This window comes from Branchiostoma belcheri, unplaced genomic scaffold (assembly GCF_001625305.1).
Source record: "Branchiostoma belcheri isolate BF01 breed outbred unplaced genomic scaffold, Haploidv18h27 scaffold45, whole genome shotgun sequence".
In the NCBI taxonomy this organism is placed as follows: Eukaryota; Metazoa; Chordata; class Leptocardii; order Amphioxiformes; family Branchiostomatidae; genus Branchiostoma; species Branchiostoma belcheri.
In genome coordinates, this window is record NW_017804076.1 from 2,546,093 (window position 1) to 2,569,404 (window position 23,312).

Here is a 23,312-nt window from a genome sequence, read left to right on the forward strand (position 1 = left end):
GGAGAGTCAGTATAATGTTTATAAACGTTATGAAATACACAAGGTACTTGAATGGGCGGGTGTGATGGGTGTGTGGGCGATATAGTCTCCAGTAGAGATCCCAGTTGTGCCTTGTGTTAATCTCCAAGCAAAACTTTTTCTGGCAGCAAAGACAGTATGAAATTGACCAGACGGTGTCCATTTGCCATGGAGTTTTTGCCATCCAAACGTTGGCTGGCGTAAAAATATATACCAGTACAAAGAAGTGAGCACGATAAACACGCCTGAAACACGCCAAATATAAGCCAAAGCTTAAACCTCTCCAAGGAGTCGGATTCTATCATTAAGTCAGTTAATTTTCACCTCTAGTTTATTTGCATATCAGTTAATAGTTCGTGGTTATAAACCTGTTTCTCTTGAGATCTCACCAGTGACACTGACGAAAGGTAGTAGGTGCTAAGTCAAACGTCTGATCGTTTCCAAAATCATATCCAGTTGCTTGAGTAACTGTTTTATTACCTGGATTTCATCCACGTGAGTTGAGCTTTCCTTTATGTTTCTGACTCAGGGAGAAAATATGCTGTTCCAGTACTTAAAACTTGAAGAGGTGTCTTGGTATTGCAGCTTGCGCCGAAGAAATTAAAAAAGAAAATGCTGGAAGTTAAAGTGGCCGTTTACGTACGTGAGTCCGTTTCAGCACCAGGGACAGGACCGAGCGGCGGGAAAACGTGACCGCCCAAGGCCGGGTAGGAGACTGACAACCTTGTCCTACGGGGCAGGGACAGAAAGGAACATATTTCAGAAACTGAAACAGAAACTATTTACTGCTGCACAGCAGTAGGTAGAGTTTGAGTCTATCCGCATAGCTCAGCTCAAAGAGAGGAGGGCTGTGCCGGGAAAGCTACACAACCTGCCACCACATCAGGTATGTGACATATGTCACAGAGATTGTTCTTCCAGAATAGAACTTAATTCGCACATGAGGGTTCATGTCAAGTTAGGCACTCATCCCTCCTGTCGACGGCAAAACCGAGGGAACTCGAGGTAGAGTTATCAGCAGGATTCGAAATTCCCACTCTCGCCGAGCAAGTTATGTTTTCTGTGTGAGACTTGTGGGGGACGCCATTTTTTAATACTTTTACTGTGGACTGAAGACGTCAAAACTTATCGTAAACAAATCTAGATAGTACATCTTTATACCAGCGCCCTTCAAAGGGAAACATTTCCGGTCATAAAGGACCAATAGCCACCGCCGTGATATCATCAATCAGAGTGGGAAGATCAAGCACCAATGGGAACCAAGGAAACGGAGACGTCAGGCTTTGATGTAAGTGTTGAGAGGGGAGTGACCAGGGGGCTCTTATTCTATGAACACCTTGTGGAAGCGTTCTATGTGAAAAAACTGCGGGAGAACTACGGAGATTCAACCATTCGCCACTGTAAAAAAAGAAAGAAAGAAAAACACACGATGCAACCAAGGACGTTCTACAGAAGGCCTCTTGTAGAACGTCCTTGATGCAACTGATATGCTGATAATGCAAAACGACGCCCACATGTCGGAAAGGACATACTATACACTGAATAGAGCGTGGGTGTCACTAATAAATTGGACGCTCTGTGCAGCTCAGCTCCGGAAATGAAGACGGGTGGTATTTAAACATTTACGTAACCCAGCGATCTCTTTTAAAAATTTCATGCGCACACGCACGGAAATGATATAAACCTGAGAGATGTATTGTAAGGGAAACATGATAGTTAAAGGAAGACCAGGAAACAAGCTGAGAGATGCCGGCAAATTAAGTGGATTGGCCGTTGGAGGATCAAAAGCGCGGTGAAAGAATGGACAAAATGAATGAAAAACAAAAGGAGGGCAGGAGGTAGAGAAAAGAAGAACATTAAGAAAAGAAAAAGAAACTGAGAGCGAGAGCGAGAAACGATGCACGTTTTCTAGTAGTTATAGCCTATACCACTCAAGATGGATTTAATGAACTTTAGTAGTGAAAATGTGTACCACATTTTCAGATGCAGTGCCTAGTCTGTCCTTACGGCGGCGTTGCTTTATCTAAGGAAAATACCATGTAAACAAGTACATGTAACCTTCGCCCGGCCGTACACCGTACCACCTGTTGGATTCCCGTCCGGTGACTCTGAAGCTACCAGCCGGTATTTCAGACTAATCGGGCCTTGCTTGCCCTCCTATCTTCTATCCCACGAAGCCGAAAATGGGGAAGCTTAAGGCGACCAAGAGGAAACCAGAAATGCCCGAAAAGGGGCGAGATGAGAGCAACAAACAGAAGATGGCACAGAAAATGGCGGAGGAGAGAGCACTAGAAATAGAGAAATTTGAGATCGCCGCCGCGAGTTTCACCAAGCAGGTTATCGCTGCCTTCGCCATTGTACTCATCTTGATATTCTTAGGCGCAATAATATTCGCCCTGCTCTCCCGCGGCAACGGAGGTGTCCATTCACCGACAGCGGAACAGAAGATTGCCGCACAGAAATGCGCCGGAAAAACAGGCGTTCCCGAAGCCGACATGTTGGAAGAGGAGATAGAAGAGCTGGAGAAATCTGAGAAGACGACGGAAGGAGAAAAGGAAGAGGGGGAAATGCCACCAGACGACACTGAGCCAAAATCTGAGCCAAAAGAAATGCCAACTGAGAAACCCACAAAGGCCACTCCAAGTCCAAAACTTGAGAAGAAATCGCCTGATTCTGAAGACCGCCTCCCAGAAAAGATCAGAGAGTTCGAGCCGACCATACTGGATCGCTTGAAGGTTCGGAACGTCAGTGTGGACGGCAGACAGCTCAGATACAGGGAGGTCAAACCGACTAAAGACGTGGACACTAATGTCAGGTAGGTGAGAAGTTCAAGTGCAAAAGTAAAGAACAGTTTTTCTTCATACTACTTAGTACTTGTATATGGAACACGTAGCTGATAGATTAAAGAAATGTAATAGAACACCTATCAAGTAAAATAGTATATGAAATAGAATATGAATTCAGAAAGTCTGAGTTGAGTTTTATATTCAAATTCTTTTGACATATTCTTGTACATGTTTTCATTGGCCACCCGGAAGTGAGCCATGTTTAGCCACGCCCTCTTCTGTCCAAGCAGGAAGTGCAGCTGTACTTACCCTTCCTGAGACAAGCAGACGTACAGATGACAGCATGTGATAACTGGGCAGAAATAATCACAGCATCATTTATTGTATACGAACATATGTGAATTTGGAATACTCTCGAACCAGAGGTTTGGGTTTGCGGTTATTTTTGGCGTGTTTTAGGCTTTTTTTATCTGGGTTTCTTTTTTGCACTGGAAATTTTTTCACCCAACCCATCACGAAGGTTAAACAAATGACTAAACACACAGAGTACGGTATGGCGAATAATAGACTCTTCATATTCGGGCATTCTGCGACATTACTATCATTTTCCAACATCTTTTTTCCAATTTATGACAAACATTTGCTGATTTTGCGGGTGCCTTGTACCATTTAAAGTATGGTCAAAATTTTTTTAAATACGAAAATTCATGCACATATGTATGGCATCCATATAATCAAATCAACATGGCCTTAAGTTGATTTGCCTATAAGAAATGATGTTACCCCCTGCAGAGTGTACCTGTTTGACAACTTCCTGACGGCGCGTGAGTGTGAGGGACTGATGGGCGCGCACACACGTCACGTACAGGAGGCAGCCAAGCACGATCCAATCATCTGCTTCGACAGCATCAAAACGTTAAGGAACCACCTGAAGGATGCAGGGGTAAAGGTCAAGGTCAGCAGCCGGGACTTCACTGAAGGTGAAAAAGCAAAGTTCCTTTCATTTGTCTTATATTTCCTGAGTGTTTATTGACTCAATGCAAAAAGGCAATTTAAACTATAGCTTCATATTCAATAGTATGTACCTTTCAGACTCGAAGGCTGTGATGTCTTTAAAGGTATACGTACCCAATGTAATTTCAGGGCTTTCAGGGCAAATTTTTGTCTGATATTGACATTTACTGCCAATTCGTTTAGGACATTTTCATCGTCATTTAATATTTAGTTATGTGAGGCATCTCTCTATTTTTTGGTTACCACTCATAAATAGCTAGAACCAGCCTACAATACAAAAGAGGCAACTCTTTTCTGTGAGCAACATGATCACATTTTTGGCTAACAGATATCAGTATACCATGGGATAGGAATGACAAAAAAGTTGACACTGAAAATCCAGTTTTGTTGCAATGAAATTGCAATAAATGCTTTTGAATAATATCAGTTTTTCCCTCACATCATATCATAGGGACAAAGTGTTTGAATGGCAGTTTCTCCAGCCAGCTGAAACAACATTTCCACTGGAGCTACAGCACGTCCTTCTACCCAGGGGAGAGCAAGTTCAGCGCAACGTTTGAACGAAGGGTTGCTGCCGCAACAGGACTGAAAGTGGAAAATGGAGGAAAATTCCAGATAACGTCCTATGCTCAGGGGATAGGTGTGCCTACTTCTATGTACATGTAGTATACTAGTTTTTAGTTGTATTTTTCTTGTAGTCTATACCAGACTTCTGAGGCCTTTCTACCATTCATTCATTCAGCCTAAGTTCATGAAACTCCACGAGTCCGGTAAAGAATATGATTTTATTTGCGACATTAAGTGTAACATGGATGATGTGATTGCCACGGTATATCTCATTGGTTATCAACCTCTGTGTTGCTTTCAATGCTTTCTTGTAGTCTATACCAGACTCATCTCAGGCTAGTTTTTACCTCAAGAAAAGTCTGTTAGAGACTATGATTTTGTGAAAGAAAGTGTGACATGTACACTTGCAGGTTATAAGAGCCATACTGACTGTGTGGTGGGGTCCAGAGACCAGAGAGACAGGTTTGCCACCATACTGGTCTATCTACAGGATGTGCCTGAAGGAGGAGAGACCAAGTTCACAGGTCAGGAAAGCTAGTAGAACTCATCAAGCAACGGTAAAGGCTTCAGCTTACTAATGGAGTGTTCTAGGCATCTTTATGGGGTTCTCTATTTTTGTACTGGTACATGTATCTTTTTTTCGCCAGCCTTGTGGTGGCAAATGGTAAAGATATGCTTTGAGATTATATTAAGAAAGTAGACGAAATGTACATGTATATCCCTCCTTGGCTGAGCATCGTTCCCTAACAGTGATGTGTTGTCACTAATTGTTGGTAGCTGTCAGGGGCTTGAAGCTCATGTACACAGATGCTGTGACATCTCGGGCAAAATCACTTCTGCTATAATGCACTAACATTGGGTAGAAAGGATATCTTGGAAGATTTCTCATTCATCTTTATTATATGTAGTGCAAATGACCACAAGGCTGACCATCATAGTTTGAAGGTAGCAGGGCAGTTCTTTCTCAGTCTTTGAAAGGTAAATCATAGTAAATGTGATTTTCATTCTTTTGTACCCCGGCAGAGCTGGGCATTGCAGTGAAACCGACCAAAGGAATGGCGATAGTGTGGAACAACATGACACCTGACGGGAACTGTGACCCCACCTCCCTCCATGATGCCTCCAAGGTCAAGAAAGGTCACAAGTTCATCATCCAAAGATGGTAAGATAATCACTTATTATTCAGTGAGCTCTACATCTCCAAATTAGTATTAACATAAAGATAAAGGTATGAAATGATACATGAATGCAACGTACAAATGTACATGTAATTTCTGTTTTAGGTATTACTACAAGAGTTTCTACTCCCTGGGTAAGAGATCGCCAGAACCCACGCTACCGGCACGCGAGACAGGTCAACCTCGAGTCAGCTGTGACGAGTACGAACACGGCAGTTGTCGCTGGTACGACGAGTGGAACTACGACCACATTGTGGAGTATGAGGCACAGAAGTTAAGCCTTGCTTGATCACAGTTGTAATTGGTCATATATTGTTTATTTAACCAGAGAACATATCGCCCTATAGGGCGGTTTTCAATGCACCCTGGGGAAATGTTTATTGTTTATTTGTTGCTACTGTAGCCTAAGTTGATGGAACTCTTACATGTATTTTGACGAATTTATATCCTAGGGTTCATTGTAGGTAACAATGACATGGGAACAATGAAACAACGTACAAGAGAATTACAAAAGTGGCTACATTCTACGAGGTAAATTATGTCTGTGGGGATTTGACTTCCTTCTTCTATGTCGTGAAAGACATAATATGTGGTTTTTGAGTAGTTAAAAGAAGTTTTTCTTTGTCTGTAAGCTTAGGAAAATCAGAATATATCTAAATGTCAAAAGAATAATTTAATCTGGAAAATGTGAAGAATAAAATCAGATTATTTCTATTTGTTGCAACTGTAGCTTTAAGTGTCATTCAGGGTAAAGACAAAATGTGAAGATGAAAACTTTAATTGAAATGTCTGGTTAAAACTTGTCACGTTGTTGTAATCTTGGTTAAATGTGAATGCCAATAAAATGTTTCTGTTGGATTACTGGCTAATCTACTGACCAAAACTGTGAAGTAGGATTACATTACCACGACAACAGTGCAATAACTTCAGTGCAATCTTTCAAAAAGCACAATATCATACTGGTCACAAAATATCTAGTAAGGTCCTGTGTAACTTGTATGGAAAGTGCTTGTTAATTTGAGACTTGAGTTTGAGACAGTTTATGATTATCAGAGCAGTGACTTATATTAAGATCTAGATAAAATTGTCTTGTCACAAGCAGTTTGTTATTAAGAATATTGTATAATTAAAGAGATCAAACGTGAGAAAACCAGGTATTATTGCTGTCATTCTTTTATTTCTTTGTTCCCCCTGTTTTTCTCCTAATTTCACCTTGTACACCTTATCAAAATCATATAATCATGTCTAACTTCCCTGTACCATTATAGGACAATTCACTTGTGGAGCAAAAACAAATCATCATAAACCACATCCTTTTTCTTTACACCAACATGATGTCCATTAACAGTGTAAAAACAAAGGAGCAAAGAGATATAATTCCGTTCAAACATCAAGATATCTAATGGTTAACATAGCAGAATAAACCATAAATATTTATGATAAATGTCTCTGAAACCTTTTCCAAATGAAGTTGTATGGCACACTTTTCTGAATGGTACAATATTTGTAGCTAGATGTAGCCAAAAATTAATACATGTACTCTTACACTGTAAACCAGTAACAAAACACTGAACACAGTTTGTAACAAAACATGTAACTGAACTTAACTTGAGAAATGTCCAGTGTCCAGTGCTGCTCCACAGAATTTATTTTCTGGATCTAGAGGTATTGCATTTTGCATTTCTTGAAAATGATTTAACATTATGGATATATGCTTTAAATGCACCTTGGCTACAATTTTGAGATCTGTTTTCATCATTGATTTATATGGTATGAAATAATTGTGACTCTGAACAGAAACATGTACTTCTATCATACATATGTACCACAGAAGCATAAAGAAGCTCAAAACATATCTTTTTTTGTCAAAACGCATCAGTTTAAGCATTCCTTACCTATGTATGCTTTTCTATCACATTTTGATAACCTGTGCGTGCTGCATATATGCGCAGTCTACATTTGAAACCTCCAGTTTCAAACCATTCCCTGATTTAGACAGAATAAAATCAACAAGCTTGGATCAACTCAAGCAGAACTAAGCTGGTATTTTCGATTCAGCAATGCAGAGTATTACAATACAAACTGGTTTATATATAATATACATATTCTTACAACCTTAGCAAAATGTGCATAAATAAGGAAACCAAAAGGTTATAAACCCTTCATCAAAATATCATAAAGCACCCCACATGATGCACCAGTCAGAGATTTCTTATACTTGAATTAAAACCCATAGCAAATACAAGTTAGATCCCTCTTAAACAATGGATTGTTCCACAACAAATAGCAACTTTCTCAATATCTGGACTGTTCCATTGCTTGTGAGGTGGGGACAGGCCTTTCCTTCTGTGACCTTCCTTCCACACCAATGGTAATACTTGATATTTTTAAGTTTTCAAGGTTATATTGTGCACTGTCTATGCTGGTTTACTATCGAACACGGTCACCTAAATATGTACATCTGGGATGAAAACAGCACAGTACAGAAATGGCTTTCTTCCAGAAGATGTTCCTTTCTTAGAAATTGTTTTCTAGTAGAACACTTCATTTGGTGAAAGATCAACACATGTAATCACCATGTGAAAACAGTGGTTTAAATAAGCAAAATCTTTGATTTAAGGCTACTGAACTGCTAGGGTCATCCCTATTATAAAGGATTGGTCCAAGGCAATGTAGTCAAATCCACATGAATGCTTGCTTGGTATACTAGCTAACTACTTTATCTCTACACTGCATGGTACATGTAAGTAGTTTCTATGTTCTGTGTTAGCAGGTATTGCTGTAGTATTTGTTGTTGTTGTTGTTGACATTCACACAGTCATTTACACAGCATGCGGCAGGTGGAAACAACATGGCACAGCCGCGGATGGTCTCACACATCTGAAACAACAATAAGTTAAGAAATGTCTAGTCATTGCCACATTAGACTACATGAGATCTAATGCATGGTATCTTCATGTGTTTTCCTCCTTTGAATCCTGATAGATGAACTATTGCAAATTGGAACATTGCTGTTAGCCAAATAATTACGTTGCATGAATAAGAGTCTAGTAGAACTACATGTGTTACAAAAAGGAAAAAAAAGGAGATTGTTCATAAATTTCAAACAAACCAGCAGAAAGTCATGATAAATCCTGGATGGAGCCTGAACAAGGATATAGCCTGGGTTCCATCCTTACCGGTAGCCCTTTCAAGGCAGCAACCAAAAGGAAGAGCCAGTGATAGCTACAGAGGATGTAACCCAGGCTAGAAGAAGGGATAATAACTGAGCCCTTGACTGACCACAACAGGAATGTGGGCACTAGTTGTAGGTCAGCCTCTCCAGCTGCTCCTCTCCGTCCACTTTTCTGGACCTGAGCTGTCCATCCACCTCCTCCTCCACAGTCTCTACACCATTCTCCACTATCCTGCAGGGAGGGATGGAAAAGGTACATGGTATCACAGTGCCATCTAGTGGCTGACATAAGCATTACAGGTGCAAAGTCTACATGGTGTTAGCTCACTGGCCCTAACAATGTGTCAGGAAAGGCAACCTACATGTAAATGACATGAAGAAAAATTAAAAGCGCTGTGACTGATAGATACCTTTCCACCTTGTACTTTCTCAGTGTAACAAATTTTATTGTCTACAAAAAGTCGGCCATAATTTTTTCCACAAAATATTTTCTTTTAAAAATGATGAAATAAATCCCTACCTTCTTGTCGTGACCTTCCTGCCATTGACGTACTTGGTGGACGTTGAGGTTGACTTGAAGTTCCCTCCCCGGTTGCCGCTGCCGCCAAACGATGAGCTAGAGAAAGATGTGAACCTGGAGACCACATGGCAATGCTGGTTAGAGACCCAAACCAGAGGGAAACACTTGTTAGAGACCCTAATGTTCTGTGGAATTCACTCTCAACAAGGCAGTGTGTCTTATAAAAACCATGTCGCAGGCACAACTATACTTCCAATACACTGATATGTGGAGTGAGCTAGACAACCAAAATGCTCAACTATTACAACAGACAAAGCAGTCTACAGTGAATAATAGTGCTGTGAAGAAGTCCCTCAATTTTTTGGTAGAAGACTATTCATTTCTAGCTCTCTATATTTGATGCATGCATTCAATGATTTTCTTTGTGGATCATTGATGTTTCATCCAATTCTTGGAGGCAATGACTTCAATTTGGCACTGCATATGTCTACAACATTACAAATCTCTTAAGCATATCTGCAAATACAAATGAAAAGCCAGTTCCGAGGCACTACAGCTCTGTGATCCCAGTCTTTTATGTTTCCATTCTGCAGCATGCTGTATGTGACAAATGATGGAACCATGGCAGGCTTCACAGTTCGTATATAATCAACTACCATGTAAGTGCTTAGTGCTAAGCAGAGGCCATTTCAAATCTTTGGTATGACCTGGCTGGGGTTGGAATAGCCTGGTATCCAGTCTATTGTGGTTAGGGTAAGTTCTCTTCAGTGCTGCAGGAGCTCTTCCCTGCCAGACTCAGCTAGGCTATGGCTCTATTAGCATTCTCCTGGCATAACACTCCCACTAGGTGGCCTGTAGAGCTGGATGGGGGAAAACTTTTAGAGCCCCGAAAAGAGGCTGCCCAAACCACAATAGACTGGATACAAGGCTAAGGTTTGAACCCATGACTTGATACTAAATGCAGAGCAAGCAGTCTACCCACTAGGCTATTGCACTGGTGTGACGTGGTGTCTGTGAGCATGGTGAATAATTATGTACATGTACAGTGGTAGTAAGCTAGTTTGGTACACATGTACAGTGGTGCCGTCACATATCGGGGGCGCTCACTCACCCCCCTGGTCTTGCGTATGGCTGAGGTGCTGCCTGCATGAAGTGGTGGTTGAAGTCAAAACTGAGAGGAGAGAAACACAGACGTATGGACGACAGACAAAGGCACCACAGATGTGAATAACACCGAGGTCATTTCCTTACTTCCCGCAAGCCCATGCACCACACCATGACAGGTCAAACTGTGTCAGTCAGTTCATGCAACAGTGAAGGTGAATGGTTTGCTGATGACAAAATTTGTAATAGAAGACCCCCATAGAAATGATCAGATACAGGGCAGCCTCCTTCAATAAGCATTGTACTGTACTGGTTTTTGGATCATTCTATGTATTATCAATACCCTAGCTCCCACTGCATTGACAGATCATACAGCATTGTTCTTAGGACTGTTGGGAACTATCGTAGGCATGTAAAGTAAGTCGGACTAAAATTTAACATTCCACAACATGACAAAGAGATCACAATTTTTTAAAAACTCTTTGAGCTTTTTAAATGTAATATTTCTGGTAGGTATAATTATTGGCACAATTGAAAAAATGTCAATCATGATATCAGTAACTTCACAACAGGTACATAAGTAACAGACAGTAGATCTCGTACTGTTAAATGCAACATAGCTGACAACAAGGACAGCAAAGAACAGCAAGGGAACAGCAGCAGCACCTGTTCCTTTACAAACAGCCCCCACAGTTCTAGACCCCACAACTAGAAGTATGTTGTGGATACTACAAAATTTCATGCCACCAAACATTTTGCTCCTATTCTCCCAATTTGTCCCATATTTGTGTAGATGCAGCTGGTCTAAATTCATGCTGTTTACATTTTCAACTCCACACACAGTTTGCTCGAGACATTCTGATCTGCCATCACACAAAACCGATGATTTCTCCCTCCTACACTGACCTAAGCGATGAACATGGCGGTATGTGGTATAATGTCGACCACGTTTGCGGTCGCTCGATGGTCGAGTTTTCTACCGACGGTATAACCATATTGGAAACAAACGTCTTCCTCTTAACCGGAGGGGTGTGATAGCACAGGGAGCGGTACTTTTGAGCTTTAGGCTTGGGCGGGACTCTGGGCGGTAGTTTGGCTTGGGGTTATGTCTCTGAGTGGGAAATCTGAAGGAAACAGAAGTGAAGCTCATAACAAGCAAACAGGTGCAACAAGAGGGTTAGAAAAGAGAACTGGGGAGGGGGGGGTATCAGAGCTTCAGGGCCTTTCAAGATGGCAGACATTTAAGAAAGTCTTCAAGCAGCCAAGCTGGTTGTTCACACTGTATACTGTTTGGAATATTGTCAAAAACAAAATAAAGAAGACTTAAATGTAAATACTGTAAATCACAATATTTTTCACGGTACTTTTTATATTCTTTTATATGTTTTTGCAGTCACTTTTGTACCACAAACTTATCATTAAGTTGAACATGTAATGTGCCAACTTTCTTTTTGCTGCACCTGCCGCCACAACAAACATATCGTTCTGCAAACATAAACTGATTTACAGTAAATAAAGCTAATATGTTTATAGGAAGTCACCTACTGAATTTTCAGTAATAACGGAATTTCTACATGTTTCATATTTTGGAAACATGGTTATCAAATTTTATCTTACTTTGCTGTTTGTGGGAAGGCTCTGACCTCTGATAGACCATGCCTCTGCTCACACCGCTGTGCCAACATGCCAACACACCCCCCAGTTCCACACGAGCAGAGTTAGAAACACTCTAGCAGGGGAAAACTTGTAATGACACACTGGATGGGGAGGGCTCAAGCAAAACTCAACAGTAAGAAATAGAGACAGTATTATAAGACAGGGGGAACGTTTAGCAAAGAATCAGTCACTGTCACACTTAAAGTCTTTGTTTCTTTTTTCGCAAAAAAATGTCATTCCAGCAGTTTTGTCAAACAGCAGTCACAATGTAAACTTATATACAGCCTCTTTTATTGAAAATTGCCAGAAAATTTGACTTGGTTAAAATACACGTTAGTTTTAGCTCACAAAATTAGCGGATTCGTCACCCCCCCATCATGTTCAGCACAAGTGCCCCTCTGACCAGACTTGTACCTACCCGCCGTCTGCAAATGGGTCGCTCCTACCGCCGATGCCGAAGTTGAAGGAGAATCCTGGGAAGTTGTCCTGGAAGAGCGTGGTGCTGCCGGCGCCGTGAGCGTGACGGGACCGCGAGGTGCGGGAACTACGACCTGCAGCGGCGGACATGTTCTCTCGTAAGGAAGAGTTCCAACGACTTTAGAAACACAACCTACAATGCATTATCACATTATCATACAGACAAGACCATAGAAATTATTCAAGCTTTTAGACTAAACCTGCTTTCTAAGGAGTCCATGCTAGCATCAGCCTAGCACATTTTTAGGCAGGGTTAGATCATACTACATGTAGTAAAATTTTAAGCTTGAGGAATAAAAAAGGTGGAAAGACATAATCTTCCACTGCCATGGTTCAAACATCTAATGAAGGTCAGAGTGTTTGGCTGATAATTCAAGGTGTTTCTGTTGTGTTTAAACAAAGCTTAAACTTTCACAACTACTGATTCTACCAACACAGACGAGCTTCCATTTGTATATTTGAGTATTAGATCATTTTGCTTCTTATTGATTGATGGCATATCCTACCACTGGTGATTAACCATTCTTATATGGCAACTTTAGGTCATCAATCATTCTTATACGGCAAACACAGAGACAGAGCGGAAACATGTCTGTGTTGTCTGCCATAACCAGTCTTCGGGAGTGTATTTTCAGAAATCATAGACTAAATAGGTCCATCCATTGATTGTTTGACATTTTCCAACCTTCAGTGGATTTCATTTTTTCTGTTACCTTCTATATGTGATTTAAAATCCCAATTTTCCTAGCCTGTTAGGAAGTTTTTTCCTGCACTCTCATTTTTTCTGCAAATTGCAGCTGACATATTTCTTATTTTCAAGCAGTTGGAGTTGAACAGTAACTAGTAAATGAGAAAATTCTTGAATATTTTTTCAAGCATAACTTGATGGTCTTTAGTGAGACATTGCTCTTGCATGTATTGCAAACTCAAAATTCTGTACCTTATTTATTGATCATGGTACCGCTACTCTATCAGAGAACACCACCAAACATGAAGCTTAGAAACTTTATTTGTTTTAGAGCATATAGAGTATCTACCATTTACAAATGGTAGGCTCGAAAGAGTTCCACATTTATTGCAAGATTTTACAAAATTGTGAATTACTTGTAATTCAGTACTACATGATGAAACTTTAAAATGTGTGAAAATGTTCTTTAAATTATGTCACAACTTAAAAAATTACAGTCCAGCCATTAATTTGGAATAGAACATTTTGTTTCTTGAAAAATGCACAGCATCAATTGCAACTGCCAAGCCTATTGTCTATATTATTACTAACCCCGTTTGCGTGGGCGAGGCTCACTACACATTTCACAGGAGTCCATGAGTTCATGATTATTGAAGGTGCACGCCGGACAGTCCCACCGTTCCTCCGGACCGGAGTCGGGGCTGGGGTCGGCGCGACGAGCCATGTGCCGCCCGCCGCCACCGTGTCTGCCCCCGAAACTGGGCGCTAAACACAGCGAACACACACACACATACAGGCATGTCAGTGACATGGGGTGGGGAAGGGACAGGTCAAAGAGAAACCCATAGAAACATTAGGATACATAAGAATGAGAACTTCAGAATAGAGGAAAAACATCAGGAAAACATGCAATGGCAAAGATGGAAAGAAGAAATCCAAAGCTACAAAAAGAGTCATTACAAGGAGAGCTGCTTGTATCTATATCTACTGTAATATAAGTAATGAGTATAACATGTAGAGTTCACAGTAGAGCTATGACACAGTACCTCTCAAAAGATCTTACTGTTTTGTATATAAAACATACTACAACATTTCCAACTTGGTCCTTGTTCCTTACAGTCATCTGACTGTACCAAAAGCGTCAAATCTGACTGTGTACTAATGCACAAGTACTAGTAGGTACATTTTCTGTTTTCTTTCCCTTATGGAGTGAGGTACATGTACCTTCACATGCATGGTACATGTAGGTTCGTCTGTCTGATTGTGTTGGTTCCTCCAATAATCACAAAGATTAGTTTTTGCAATTTGAAATGTTTCCTCCATGAGTTGACTCTATCCTATCCATGCATGATGTATTAAAGTTGCCATGAATGAATGAATCTGAAGATTTCTACTTCAAGTATCACACATACAAGTGAGGGTGTCCCAACACTGCAGTGACTGTTCTGGAATGGATTGTGTCCAAAAAAACTATAACATGCTTGATACAGTGAACAATTATGATTCTCTCTTAGTACTCACCAAAGGGAGGAATTCTGTATAAAATTTGTAATTTTCTTTAAGACTGACAACTACACATTCAATGCTAGTTGCATAGACTTAATACATGTAGTTTTCTCTCCAAACTTGATTTGACTTGATAAATACAAATGTATTGTGTATTTCATGCTGACACACATTTATCCAGGCATGTAAAATGCCAATGACCCATACTATACTTTTTGTTTAGTATGTGTTACTGAATGTTTTGCTACTGTAACTTCACTAACAAGCAGTCTGAAGAAAGCAATTCTAGTGCAGAAGCATGTACCTCCAAAGAGCGAGAATGGTGAGGCATAGGCATAGCCTCGCGTGGGAGCTGAAACATACAGCAACATAAAAAACAGCAATAATAACAAGAAAACGCATAAAGGAGAAATTGGCACAATATAGGAAAGAAGCAGTTGCTAAATTCAGATGCAAGGTGACAGAAAATATGGATTATGATTATTATGAGCAACACAAAGCGAAATTCTGGAAAAATGGGGAAAGATGACAAGACAATAGGGCTCAATCAGAATATTCAAATATACTGACTGATCATACAGTACAGTGTATGCTAATGCCATGAATTACCATAATGTCACAAACATATTTGAGTGACTCATAATTATTACATTTTACAGTTTTCAAGGAACCTGGGAACTTTTTCTCAGCTTTGTGAGAACCTGTTTTGTATCATACATGAAAGAAATGACATCAAGCCCCATGTCTTGTCAGGATAGGTGGACAGAACTGTCACTGCATGCAGGAACACCCTTTTCACAATGAACACCAATTCGCTTTCACACACCCCTCTCTCTCTCAGTGGTATGGTCCAAACACAGGGATTACATAATGCCCAACCACCATGCATACATGTGGGGAAATCTGAACTCTAAATACAAATTTGTCAAAATTGTCCTGTTACTAATATGTTACGGCAAGAAATACTTCTGTTTTCTGTAATATGTGATCTATCATACAGAACCTGTATTCTTTCAGCTTGCCATTGTAACTTGCTTATATCTTTTTGCTGTATCAAATTTTTCTCCAAAATAAAGGTTGTATGTTGGTATCTCTAGTCCTGTATGTGCAATTTCTTAAAATGAAAAACTTGATGATAAATAGATGTGTATGGGCGAGTGAATACAGCAGCCAAATTGCACAGACTACATGAATATGAATCATACATCTACTGCCAGTACATTGAAAGCTACTTTTATGAGTGAGACTCTTCATGCTTGTGCCTGTAGCAAACCTGTTATCACTCCAGCACAGGCTTGGCTATCATAGTTGTATACTGGGCATGTGGACACTTTTGTGAAGATGAAATATTCCCCTGGTACCATAAGTCGCACAGGCAAAGTGAGTTGACGGTATCACCCGAGGTGGCAAATTCTCATTAAGGCTTTTAAAAAGTAGGGTGTCTGTGGATATTATAGCTGTCATAGTGTAGTAGCTGACCTAGCTAGTGAGGTAGCTTTGACCTTGCTATCTGCTACATTCACAATTTCCACCATCCAAAAACAGATAACACTTTCATTGACCACCAGATACGGAAGTCTTAAGTCATTTTCATGAATACTTAAGTTAAGATGTACTACATCTTGAAGACTACATCTTGATGTACTACATCTTGAGGTACTTACCACCACCTCCTCCAAAGAAGTCGTCATTGAAGAAGTCAGCGAAAGGGTCGGCACCTCCAAAGAATTCTCTGAAGACTTCCTCGGGGTCTCTGAAGGTGAAGTGATGGAAGGACCCGCCTGGGGCAGCTCCAAAGTCATCAAAGTTGAAGTTGGCTGTTGAAGAGAACATAATGTTGTTTTTGTAAATCATAGGGGAAGAAAATAGGTAGTCCTGAAACGCACTATTAATCGTACAACTTAATATCACAGTATAAAGCTTTTTTTCACATTCAAACGTAATACTAGTTACAGTAAATGATCTGCTTCCATGACATCTCTTTCCATACATGTGTCTTTACACACGATTTTTGTCCATCAAAGATGACGGATTGGGCAAAATTCTGTCAAATGATGGAAGACAGATGCTGGCTAGAATGCAGGTCTTGATGTTTGGTTCCAGAGTAATGTCATTGAAAAGAGGATGGCTACACACCTCCTCCCCTGCTGCCTCTGCTACTTCCCCCAGCATTCCCAGTTATGCCATCCTTCCCATATCTGTCATATATGTCCCGCTTTTGTTCTGAAAAATAAAAAGACAAATTCATAAATACATATTCTACATCATCTATGTCAATGAACAATGGCATCATTGTCATAAATAAACTGCAAAGTTTACCAGTCAGTATATTCACCCAAATTCTTGGAAAACGTACATCCATTTGCACATGAAAATTGCAAGCACAAAAGATCCCTTGCATTGCAATAAAACATCAACTTGTACATCATCACATGGTAACAATATGGACTTGAATAGCAAATTTACGTAAGTACATGTACATGTACATAATGTAATGTGACAACCCCTGCATGGCATACATAGGGATACATATATACATTAAAGAATGTCTAGACGTTAGAAATTCTTCCAATGATTGTAAAAGCTCATTTCCATTCCATACTACCCACACACTCATGTATTAGGTAAGTTAGCTTTCTGAAATTGTAGTTATGTATCAGTAGATGCCATACTGTGCAATAAAGTACAAATTACTACAATGTAAGTGAAGAGCAGCATGTAACAACATGTTACCCATAGCAAGCCAAGCAAAACACATAAACCCATATCTACATTGTAACTTAAAGCACGCAAGCAACACAAATTTAGTGCCATGGAGTGCTAAGCCTCCGAGAGCCGTGCTAGTAAAGCTTTTAACGATACTCACTGTCAGACAAGACCTCATACGCTTCTGCAATTTCCTTGAATTTTTTCTCAGCATTCTCCTTGTTGTCTGGGTTTTTGTCTGGATGCCATTTCAATGCTTGTTTTCTGTATCTGTAGTGCATGAAAGACAAATGATGCACAAATGTCACTTGTTGTGAAGGGAACATTCAAAATAAATTCTCAAACTTGATATAATTTCCTACATTTTCTATGATGACAGATATTCTATTAAGGTTGGATAACTTCTTACACTGTCTCTTACTCTTATGCTCTTGACAAGGTAGAATTGAAAGTAATTCACAAAGGGAGGTGGTTTAAGAGTTATAACTTATGGACATATTTGGTCAAATTATCATTTGTACCTTGAGAAAGATCTCATGAAGTCTTTGACATATCACCATACTCTACCATAACATAAAGATTTTCATAAAACCAAAATCACAAACAAAACATTGATTTGTATTATCACATTATTTACAAACAAAACAACATTACAAAATTGATTTTTTTCACCAGTATGTTTCTCTTGACTATAACAGACATGGTTTTTCCACTTACTGTATGTGTGTTACCCAACAAAGGGACCTAACACCTATGGCAGATATATGTCACATTAAGGATATAAGTACATGTATTATCATGTAGACAGCTGTTCTGTGATAAATTATTTACACACATTGCAGCATGTATCTGAGATGGAAGCACACATTTATTAGGGATAATAAACATGTCTAGACAATTGCCTAAAGCATCTGCTGTGCTGACAGATAAAAGATAGGAATAATCAATAACATGTAATGTGTAAAATGCATGAGAATATATTAACTAAAAATGCCCCCTTAGCGATAGAAGATGCATTTTATACATACAAATCATCAAAACTGTTTTCAAAGAATCTCTTAGAAACTTTATCAATCAATATGGCACCTAAAGGAAAACAATACAGAAACACAAAACAATTTCATATTACAATACAATATCATATAATTATAACCTCAACAGATTTGTTTAATCATTAATATACTAATATGAGTAATAAACTTTCTATATTTTAGCTATTGTCCTTCACACAGTCACTGAAGGAATTTAACATAGTTTTAAATTTTACTTACGCTTTTTTGATGTCTGCTTGTGTAGCACTTCTAGGGATGCCCAGAATCTCATAGTAGTCATCTGCAGCCATCTTGTGTCCTTAGAACTAATATCTACTGTCTGAAATACAAAATTCAACATCAAGTTCAAATACAAGGGTCATAATGATGTCCACCATTGTGCATTCCAAATCGGAACTCAAACTGTCAACAAATACAAATAAGAAAACCTTACTCTAAAAACGGTAATGTGCGGTCACTTAAAAAGGATCTGCCAGAGATCTTTGTCTTGTACAAAATATGTGGGGATATTTTTATCCCAACCCCACCCCTATATACTCTGGTGTACACAGTCGGTATTACTAATTGCAAGGAAAGAATTAGATCAAGTTTCTTACATATAAAAGCTAGCAGCAACTATTTGCTGGAGGCTGAAACGGCTACGCGTTCAAACATAATCCCAGCCATCTACCCCACAACGCTGGACAACTAGGAAGAATGTCCGACCATTATAACCAACAAGCTGTCCTCCGCTTATCTAAACTTCACCTCTAGCCTCCGCAAAACATCCTTGACTGACCTTGGGAGCATATGGTGTGGGTCCGACAGTTATAGATATGACGCACAGACGAAATGGCAGAGGGGACAGTTCACTATCACGTTACCACCCACGACTTTACATATTGGGGGCAGTTCATTTAGGATTGCTTTTGCAATTTTTTTGTGCCAGGACATTTGAAGATGTAAACTGTAATAGCTATGGCTTCGTATGTGCTCATGATACTTTTTTAAAAGCTACTACTTAAAAGCAAATTCATTTCATGGTGTGTTTTTAAGCGATAGGAGGTTTTTGTGGTTCAAACAATTTTGAAGTACAGTAATAATAGCATATTTGCAGTGTCATGAATTTGCTGCCACTACGATTATTTCAAGATTTACGGTTTTAACTGCGAGCCTGAAAATTCCAGTGATCATATGGTCACTGATCTAGTTACTTACTCTTCACTTTATCTATCTCCCCTGTGGATTTGCTAATTGCAGGTACATCTACACAATCACCTATCTACATCTACATCTACATGTATATGATGATACTTCACAAACCCTTGTACATGTATTAGTTGTAGGGCATCTTGTCTACATGTAATTGCAGTGCCCTTTCTAAATTAAGAAAGGCGTGGGAGAGTGATCAAGAGTTCTACCTCGTAATTATAGGACTGCACATGTCAAGGTCTTACTGTGGTTTAGTGGCTGCAAATTGTCTAGGCTTTGGTGGATCTCGTGGGAGTATACAGAAAGTATAGCCTTGGGGGCCAAAAGACCTCTGATGTCTGTGAACAAAGTTTACTGTCTAGTTTTATCCTGATACATGTAGATGATTACAGAAATTATGATTATGACACATCTACATAATAACGACATAAACATATCAGATGTCTACTCTTAATTGCTAAATGTCAGATTTACTGTATTTAATCTGCTTGTATAAACCAACATCTGTGGCCCAGATTTTGTAGAAGGACTACTGTGTTGTTCCTATAGGCAAATCCACTTTGGACCATGGCATGTACATGTTTATAAATAGTCCATACTTAGTAGACCACACTTGGTATGTTGTACACTCACAGGCCTTAGGCCTGGGTGTCCTTATACAGTATGGTCTTAGCATATCTTTCCTAACGACTGCATCTAGTCTTAAAACAGACTTTGAAACAAGTGGCGTGTAATCTTTTGTATCTAACATAAAACCCAAGCCGTATCTAACATAAAACCCAAGGATCCAACAGATGTCTTAGCTTTTACAATGGTTGAAAGACATGCCTATGGCTACATATACAGAATCTGGGTCAGTCTCAAAGTATAAATATTCTCCATAGGAAAACAAATTAGTCCCATTTCTCAATAGACAACATTAAAACATCTAGCCATTCTAGGCATCCTCACTTGTGGCTTTGTTTACATGTGGGTGTGTGATACAATGGTAGTGGTAACTGGTAACAGTGCAGAACTTTATTGTATAAAGGAGCACATTTATACATGGTTTCTCCTGAAAGAATGTGCATGGCCATACTTTGTTATCAAGTAAAAGTAGGTCGAGGACTACATACTTCAGACAGTATGTCACAAAGAAATGTTGTCAGACTTGAAAGACAAGGTACATGTAATTCACACCTCTAGCTGGTCTTGCAATTTATCTACTACTAGACTATATGTGTGCAAATTTTCTCTTGCTATGACAAATCATGTCAACAAAAAAAGCATTTCATCTGATGTTTGTTAAATATTCAAATATACATATATCTAGTAGCACTTATTCCCATTCAACCTTCATGTCATTTACATGCAAGCCTTCAACCAACAGATCTATAAACTTACATATTACAAATTCATGAGACAAGCTGCGGGAGCTATCACTTCAATAAAACATAGAAGTATTGCTCAACTCAACAGCAGTCATTAATCATAATAATACAATGGTACATATAATGTAGATTTATCCTGTACTTCTTTATGGAAAACAGTGCATAAAACAGTGTGACCTTTACATAAGCAGTCATGCAGGTGTACAACATAATTATCACACTATGTCAATTGTACAAATGTACCTGTGTACTGAAGTGAAGGGGAGAAATAAATGATTGCTCCTTAGAAACACACTGCAACAGACACATACTGCAACACCTACTTTCCACCTAGTAGTAGTAGTCTATTATTACATCATTAGTTATTATCAAAAATATCTTCACAGCATTGTTCTTTGAGTTGGGGCAGGTTTCATTAATGGTTCACTCAAATCAATGTGTAGCTTATTGATATTGTATATCTTGATGCTGCATTTGCCAGTGTGTCTCTGTCCCAAGGGATAATAATTTACGGTAAACGGTGCTTTCAATTTTCAAAGGACCATACAAGAATGAAAAATCATATCAGCATTAATTTACAGGTGTGAAAATGGTATGAAACTGAAAGCATGCTTTCAAGTAGAAGTGAAATAATCACCTGATGTGTCGGAAAGTGCCTAGAAAGTACCAGGTTTAAGGAGATTTTGAACCTCCTTGAATGTACAAGTGTCCTTGTGACGTAGATAGATTCTATTTCTTACAGTTTGTCATATTCATGCATGGGTTAGGCTATTGGAGAACCCTTAATGAGCTGCAGCGACAAAAAAAAGCTACAGCTGTATTCAATAATGTATTGACTATTGTATGTCTGACTCTGATTCCACCTTGCTGTGCTAGTTTGTAAGGTGAAACCTGGTTGGCTGGTGCAGTTCCGTACTGGAACATCTGTATTTGTTCCTGTTTCATACGGTCAATGTCTGAGTCTGGGGTTGTGTTTTCTACACAGTCATGGTCTGTTACCTGTTCTCAATCTCAGACATCAACTTTTATCCCATGTCAGTGGTCGAAATACTTTTTTTCAGTGCTCTGCAATATTGCAGAAGGGTCAAAATTTTGTTCTGCAATTTGGAAATACCTTCTGCAAAAATATACTAAAACATACTAATAAAAGACACAAAAAACAGTTACTCAAGTAGCTGTATATAATTTTGGTGCTACCTAAAACGGTCAGACTACCTTTCTCATCATTGACACTAAGAGACTGAAGGAGAACTGCAGGTTTATAAGCAAAAACTATTGATTGATATGCAAATTTGTGAAGACAACTTTTTTGGAAGTCAAAAAGGAAACAAAAGATAGACAAGTCAAGACAAGGATGATGCAAATTAGTGAAGAAGCTCCTGTTGTTTCAAAACAGGAGCTCAAGTGTTGTCTGTCCTTGATGGGACCTGAGAGTGCTAGTTTGCTAAATTGAAAGAATTGAAAACTATTGAATCTGGAGTCTATTTTTCCTTCTGCAAAATTGCAGATTGTATAAATTTTTCTTCTGCAATCTTGAAAATCTATCTGCAGATTGCAGACTGCAGACAGGTATTTCGAACACTGCATGTACATTGCTGTCTAAAAGCAAGAGACAGATCTAGAATGGTCATTATCAAAGCATTATTGCAAATATCTCATGATTGTGACATCTATAGTGAGCATTTTCATATACAAGTAACCAAAGGAAGTGGGAAATTGACAAGCAAGTCAGCAAAAATGTACAGACTTACAAATAAGGTACAGCATCTGCTACTAATTACATTTTAAAACTGTTTGAATACCTGTCAAATTACGTTGGTACATGATGTTTATCATGTATGTCTATACTATAGCCTTGAGATGTGTTGACTGTTATCTATGCTGGGCCACTGCTATTACGAAAGTTTCAATGAAGATACTAGCTATGTACAAGTGCCCCAGTCTCATTTATGACCGCTTGCTGTACCACCATATCCCCATGAGGAGACAGGAGCTTTCTTTAGCCATAAACTGACCAAGGGTCAGCTGAGGCGAAACCGGAACCTTACCCAAAGCCAAAAGGCCACCTCTATTTTCATATCATATAACAGCAGAAAGAGAGCGTTTAGAAACATACTGAATATACATGGATGATAAGAAAAGTGTTATTTACCTGTAGTTACCACTGCCAGGCCTTCTCCCCCGTTTTTCTGGGTTAAACAGAACCAAAATACCGATCTTTATGACACCTTGGAGTGCACTCTGACGACATATGAAAATTCCAGAAATTTCCCGGCACTCCCTCAAGGGTTAAAGGTTAGGTCG

At 39.3% G+C, this 23,312-nt stretch overlaps 2 protein-coding genes across 8 annotated transcripts; one reads left to right on the forward strand and one right to left on the reverse strand.

Annotated features, from left to right (window-relative positions):
* The first annotated feature begins 2,075 nt into the window (after positions 1–2,075).
* On the forward strand, positions 2,076–6,391 carry LOC109478849. Its single transcript, XM_019780666.1, has 6 exons — positions 2,076–2,833; positions 3,597–3,784; positions 4,270–4,458; positions 4,796–4,909; positions 5,409–5,547; positions 5,669–6,391. The coding sequence occupies exons 1-6, from the start codon at positions 2,202–2,204 to the stop codon at positions 5,850–5,852; spliced, it is 1,446 nt and encodes a 481-aa protein (XP_019636225.1). The 5' UTR covers positions 2,076–2,201; the 3' UTR covers positions 5,853–6,391.
* Positions 6,392–7,431: 1,040 nt separating this feature from the next.
* On the reverse strand, positions 7,432–23,304 carry LOC109478760 (dnaJ homolog subfamily B member 6-like). Of its 7 annotated transcripts, none has more exons than XM_019780508.1 (12): positions 23,161–23,304; positions 18,667–18,766; positions 17,556–17,665; positions 16,826–16,912; positions 16,354–16,506; positions 14,994–15,041; positions 13,775–13,948; positions 12,437–12,569; positions 10,370–10,429; positions 9,259–9,372; positions 8,846–8,970; positions 7,432–8,443 (listed from the first exon to the last, which is right to left on the reverse strand). In XM_019780508.1, the coding sequence occupies exons 2-11, from the start codon at positions 18,735–18,737 to the stop codon at positions 8,865–8,867; spliced, it is 1,056 nt and encodes a 351-aa protein (XP_019636067.1). In that variant the 5' UTR covers positions 18,738–18,766; positions 23,161–23,304; the 3' UTR covers positions 7,432–8,443; positions 8,846–8,864. The 7 variants fall into 7 exon arrangements, 6 of the variants coding, with proteins under 6 accessions (XP_019636067.1, XP_019636068.1, XP_019636070.1 ...); XM_019780509.1 differs by lacking the exon at positions 23,161–23,304 and adding an exon at positions 19,044–19,364; XM_019780511.1 differs by lacking the exon at positions 14,994–15,041.
* Between the last annotated feature and the right edge of the window lie 8 nt (positions 23,305–23,312).

Bases quoted from the DNA above. Each gene is read 5' to 3' on its own strand.
- LOC109478849 (XM_019780666.1), top strand. From the start codon at position 2,202: ATGGGGAAGCTTAAGGCGACCAAGAGGAAACCAGAAATGCCCGAAAAG. The intron at 2,834-3,596 runs GTAGGTGAGAAG...TACCCCCTGCAG, and splicing joins GACGTGGACACTAATGTCAG to AGTGTACCTGTTTGACAACT. The intron at 4,910-5,408 runs GTCAGGAAAGCT...GTACCCCGGCAG, and splicing joins AGGAGAGACCAAGTTCACAG to AGCTGGGCATTGCAGTGAAA.
- LOC109478760 (XM_019780508.1), bottom strand. From the start codon at position 18,737: ATGGCTGCAGATGACTACTATGAGATTCTGGGCATCCCTAGAAGTGCT. The intron at 13,949-14,993 runs GTACATGCTTCT...CGCTGTGTTTAG, and splicing joins ACCATTCTCGCTCTTTGGAG to CGCCCAGTTTCGGGGGCAGA. The intron at 10,430-12,436 runs GTAGGTACAAGT...CTCTCCTCTCAG, and splicing joins GACCCATTTGCAGACGGCGG to TTTTGACTTCAACCACCACT.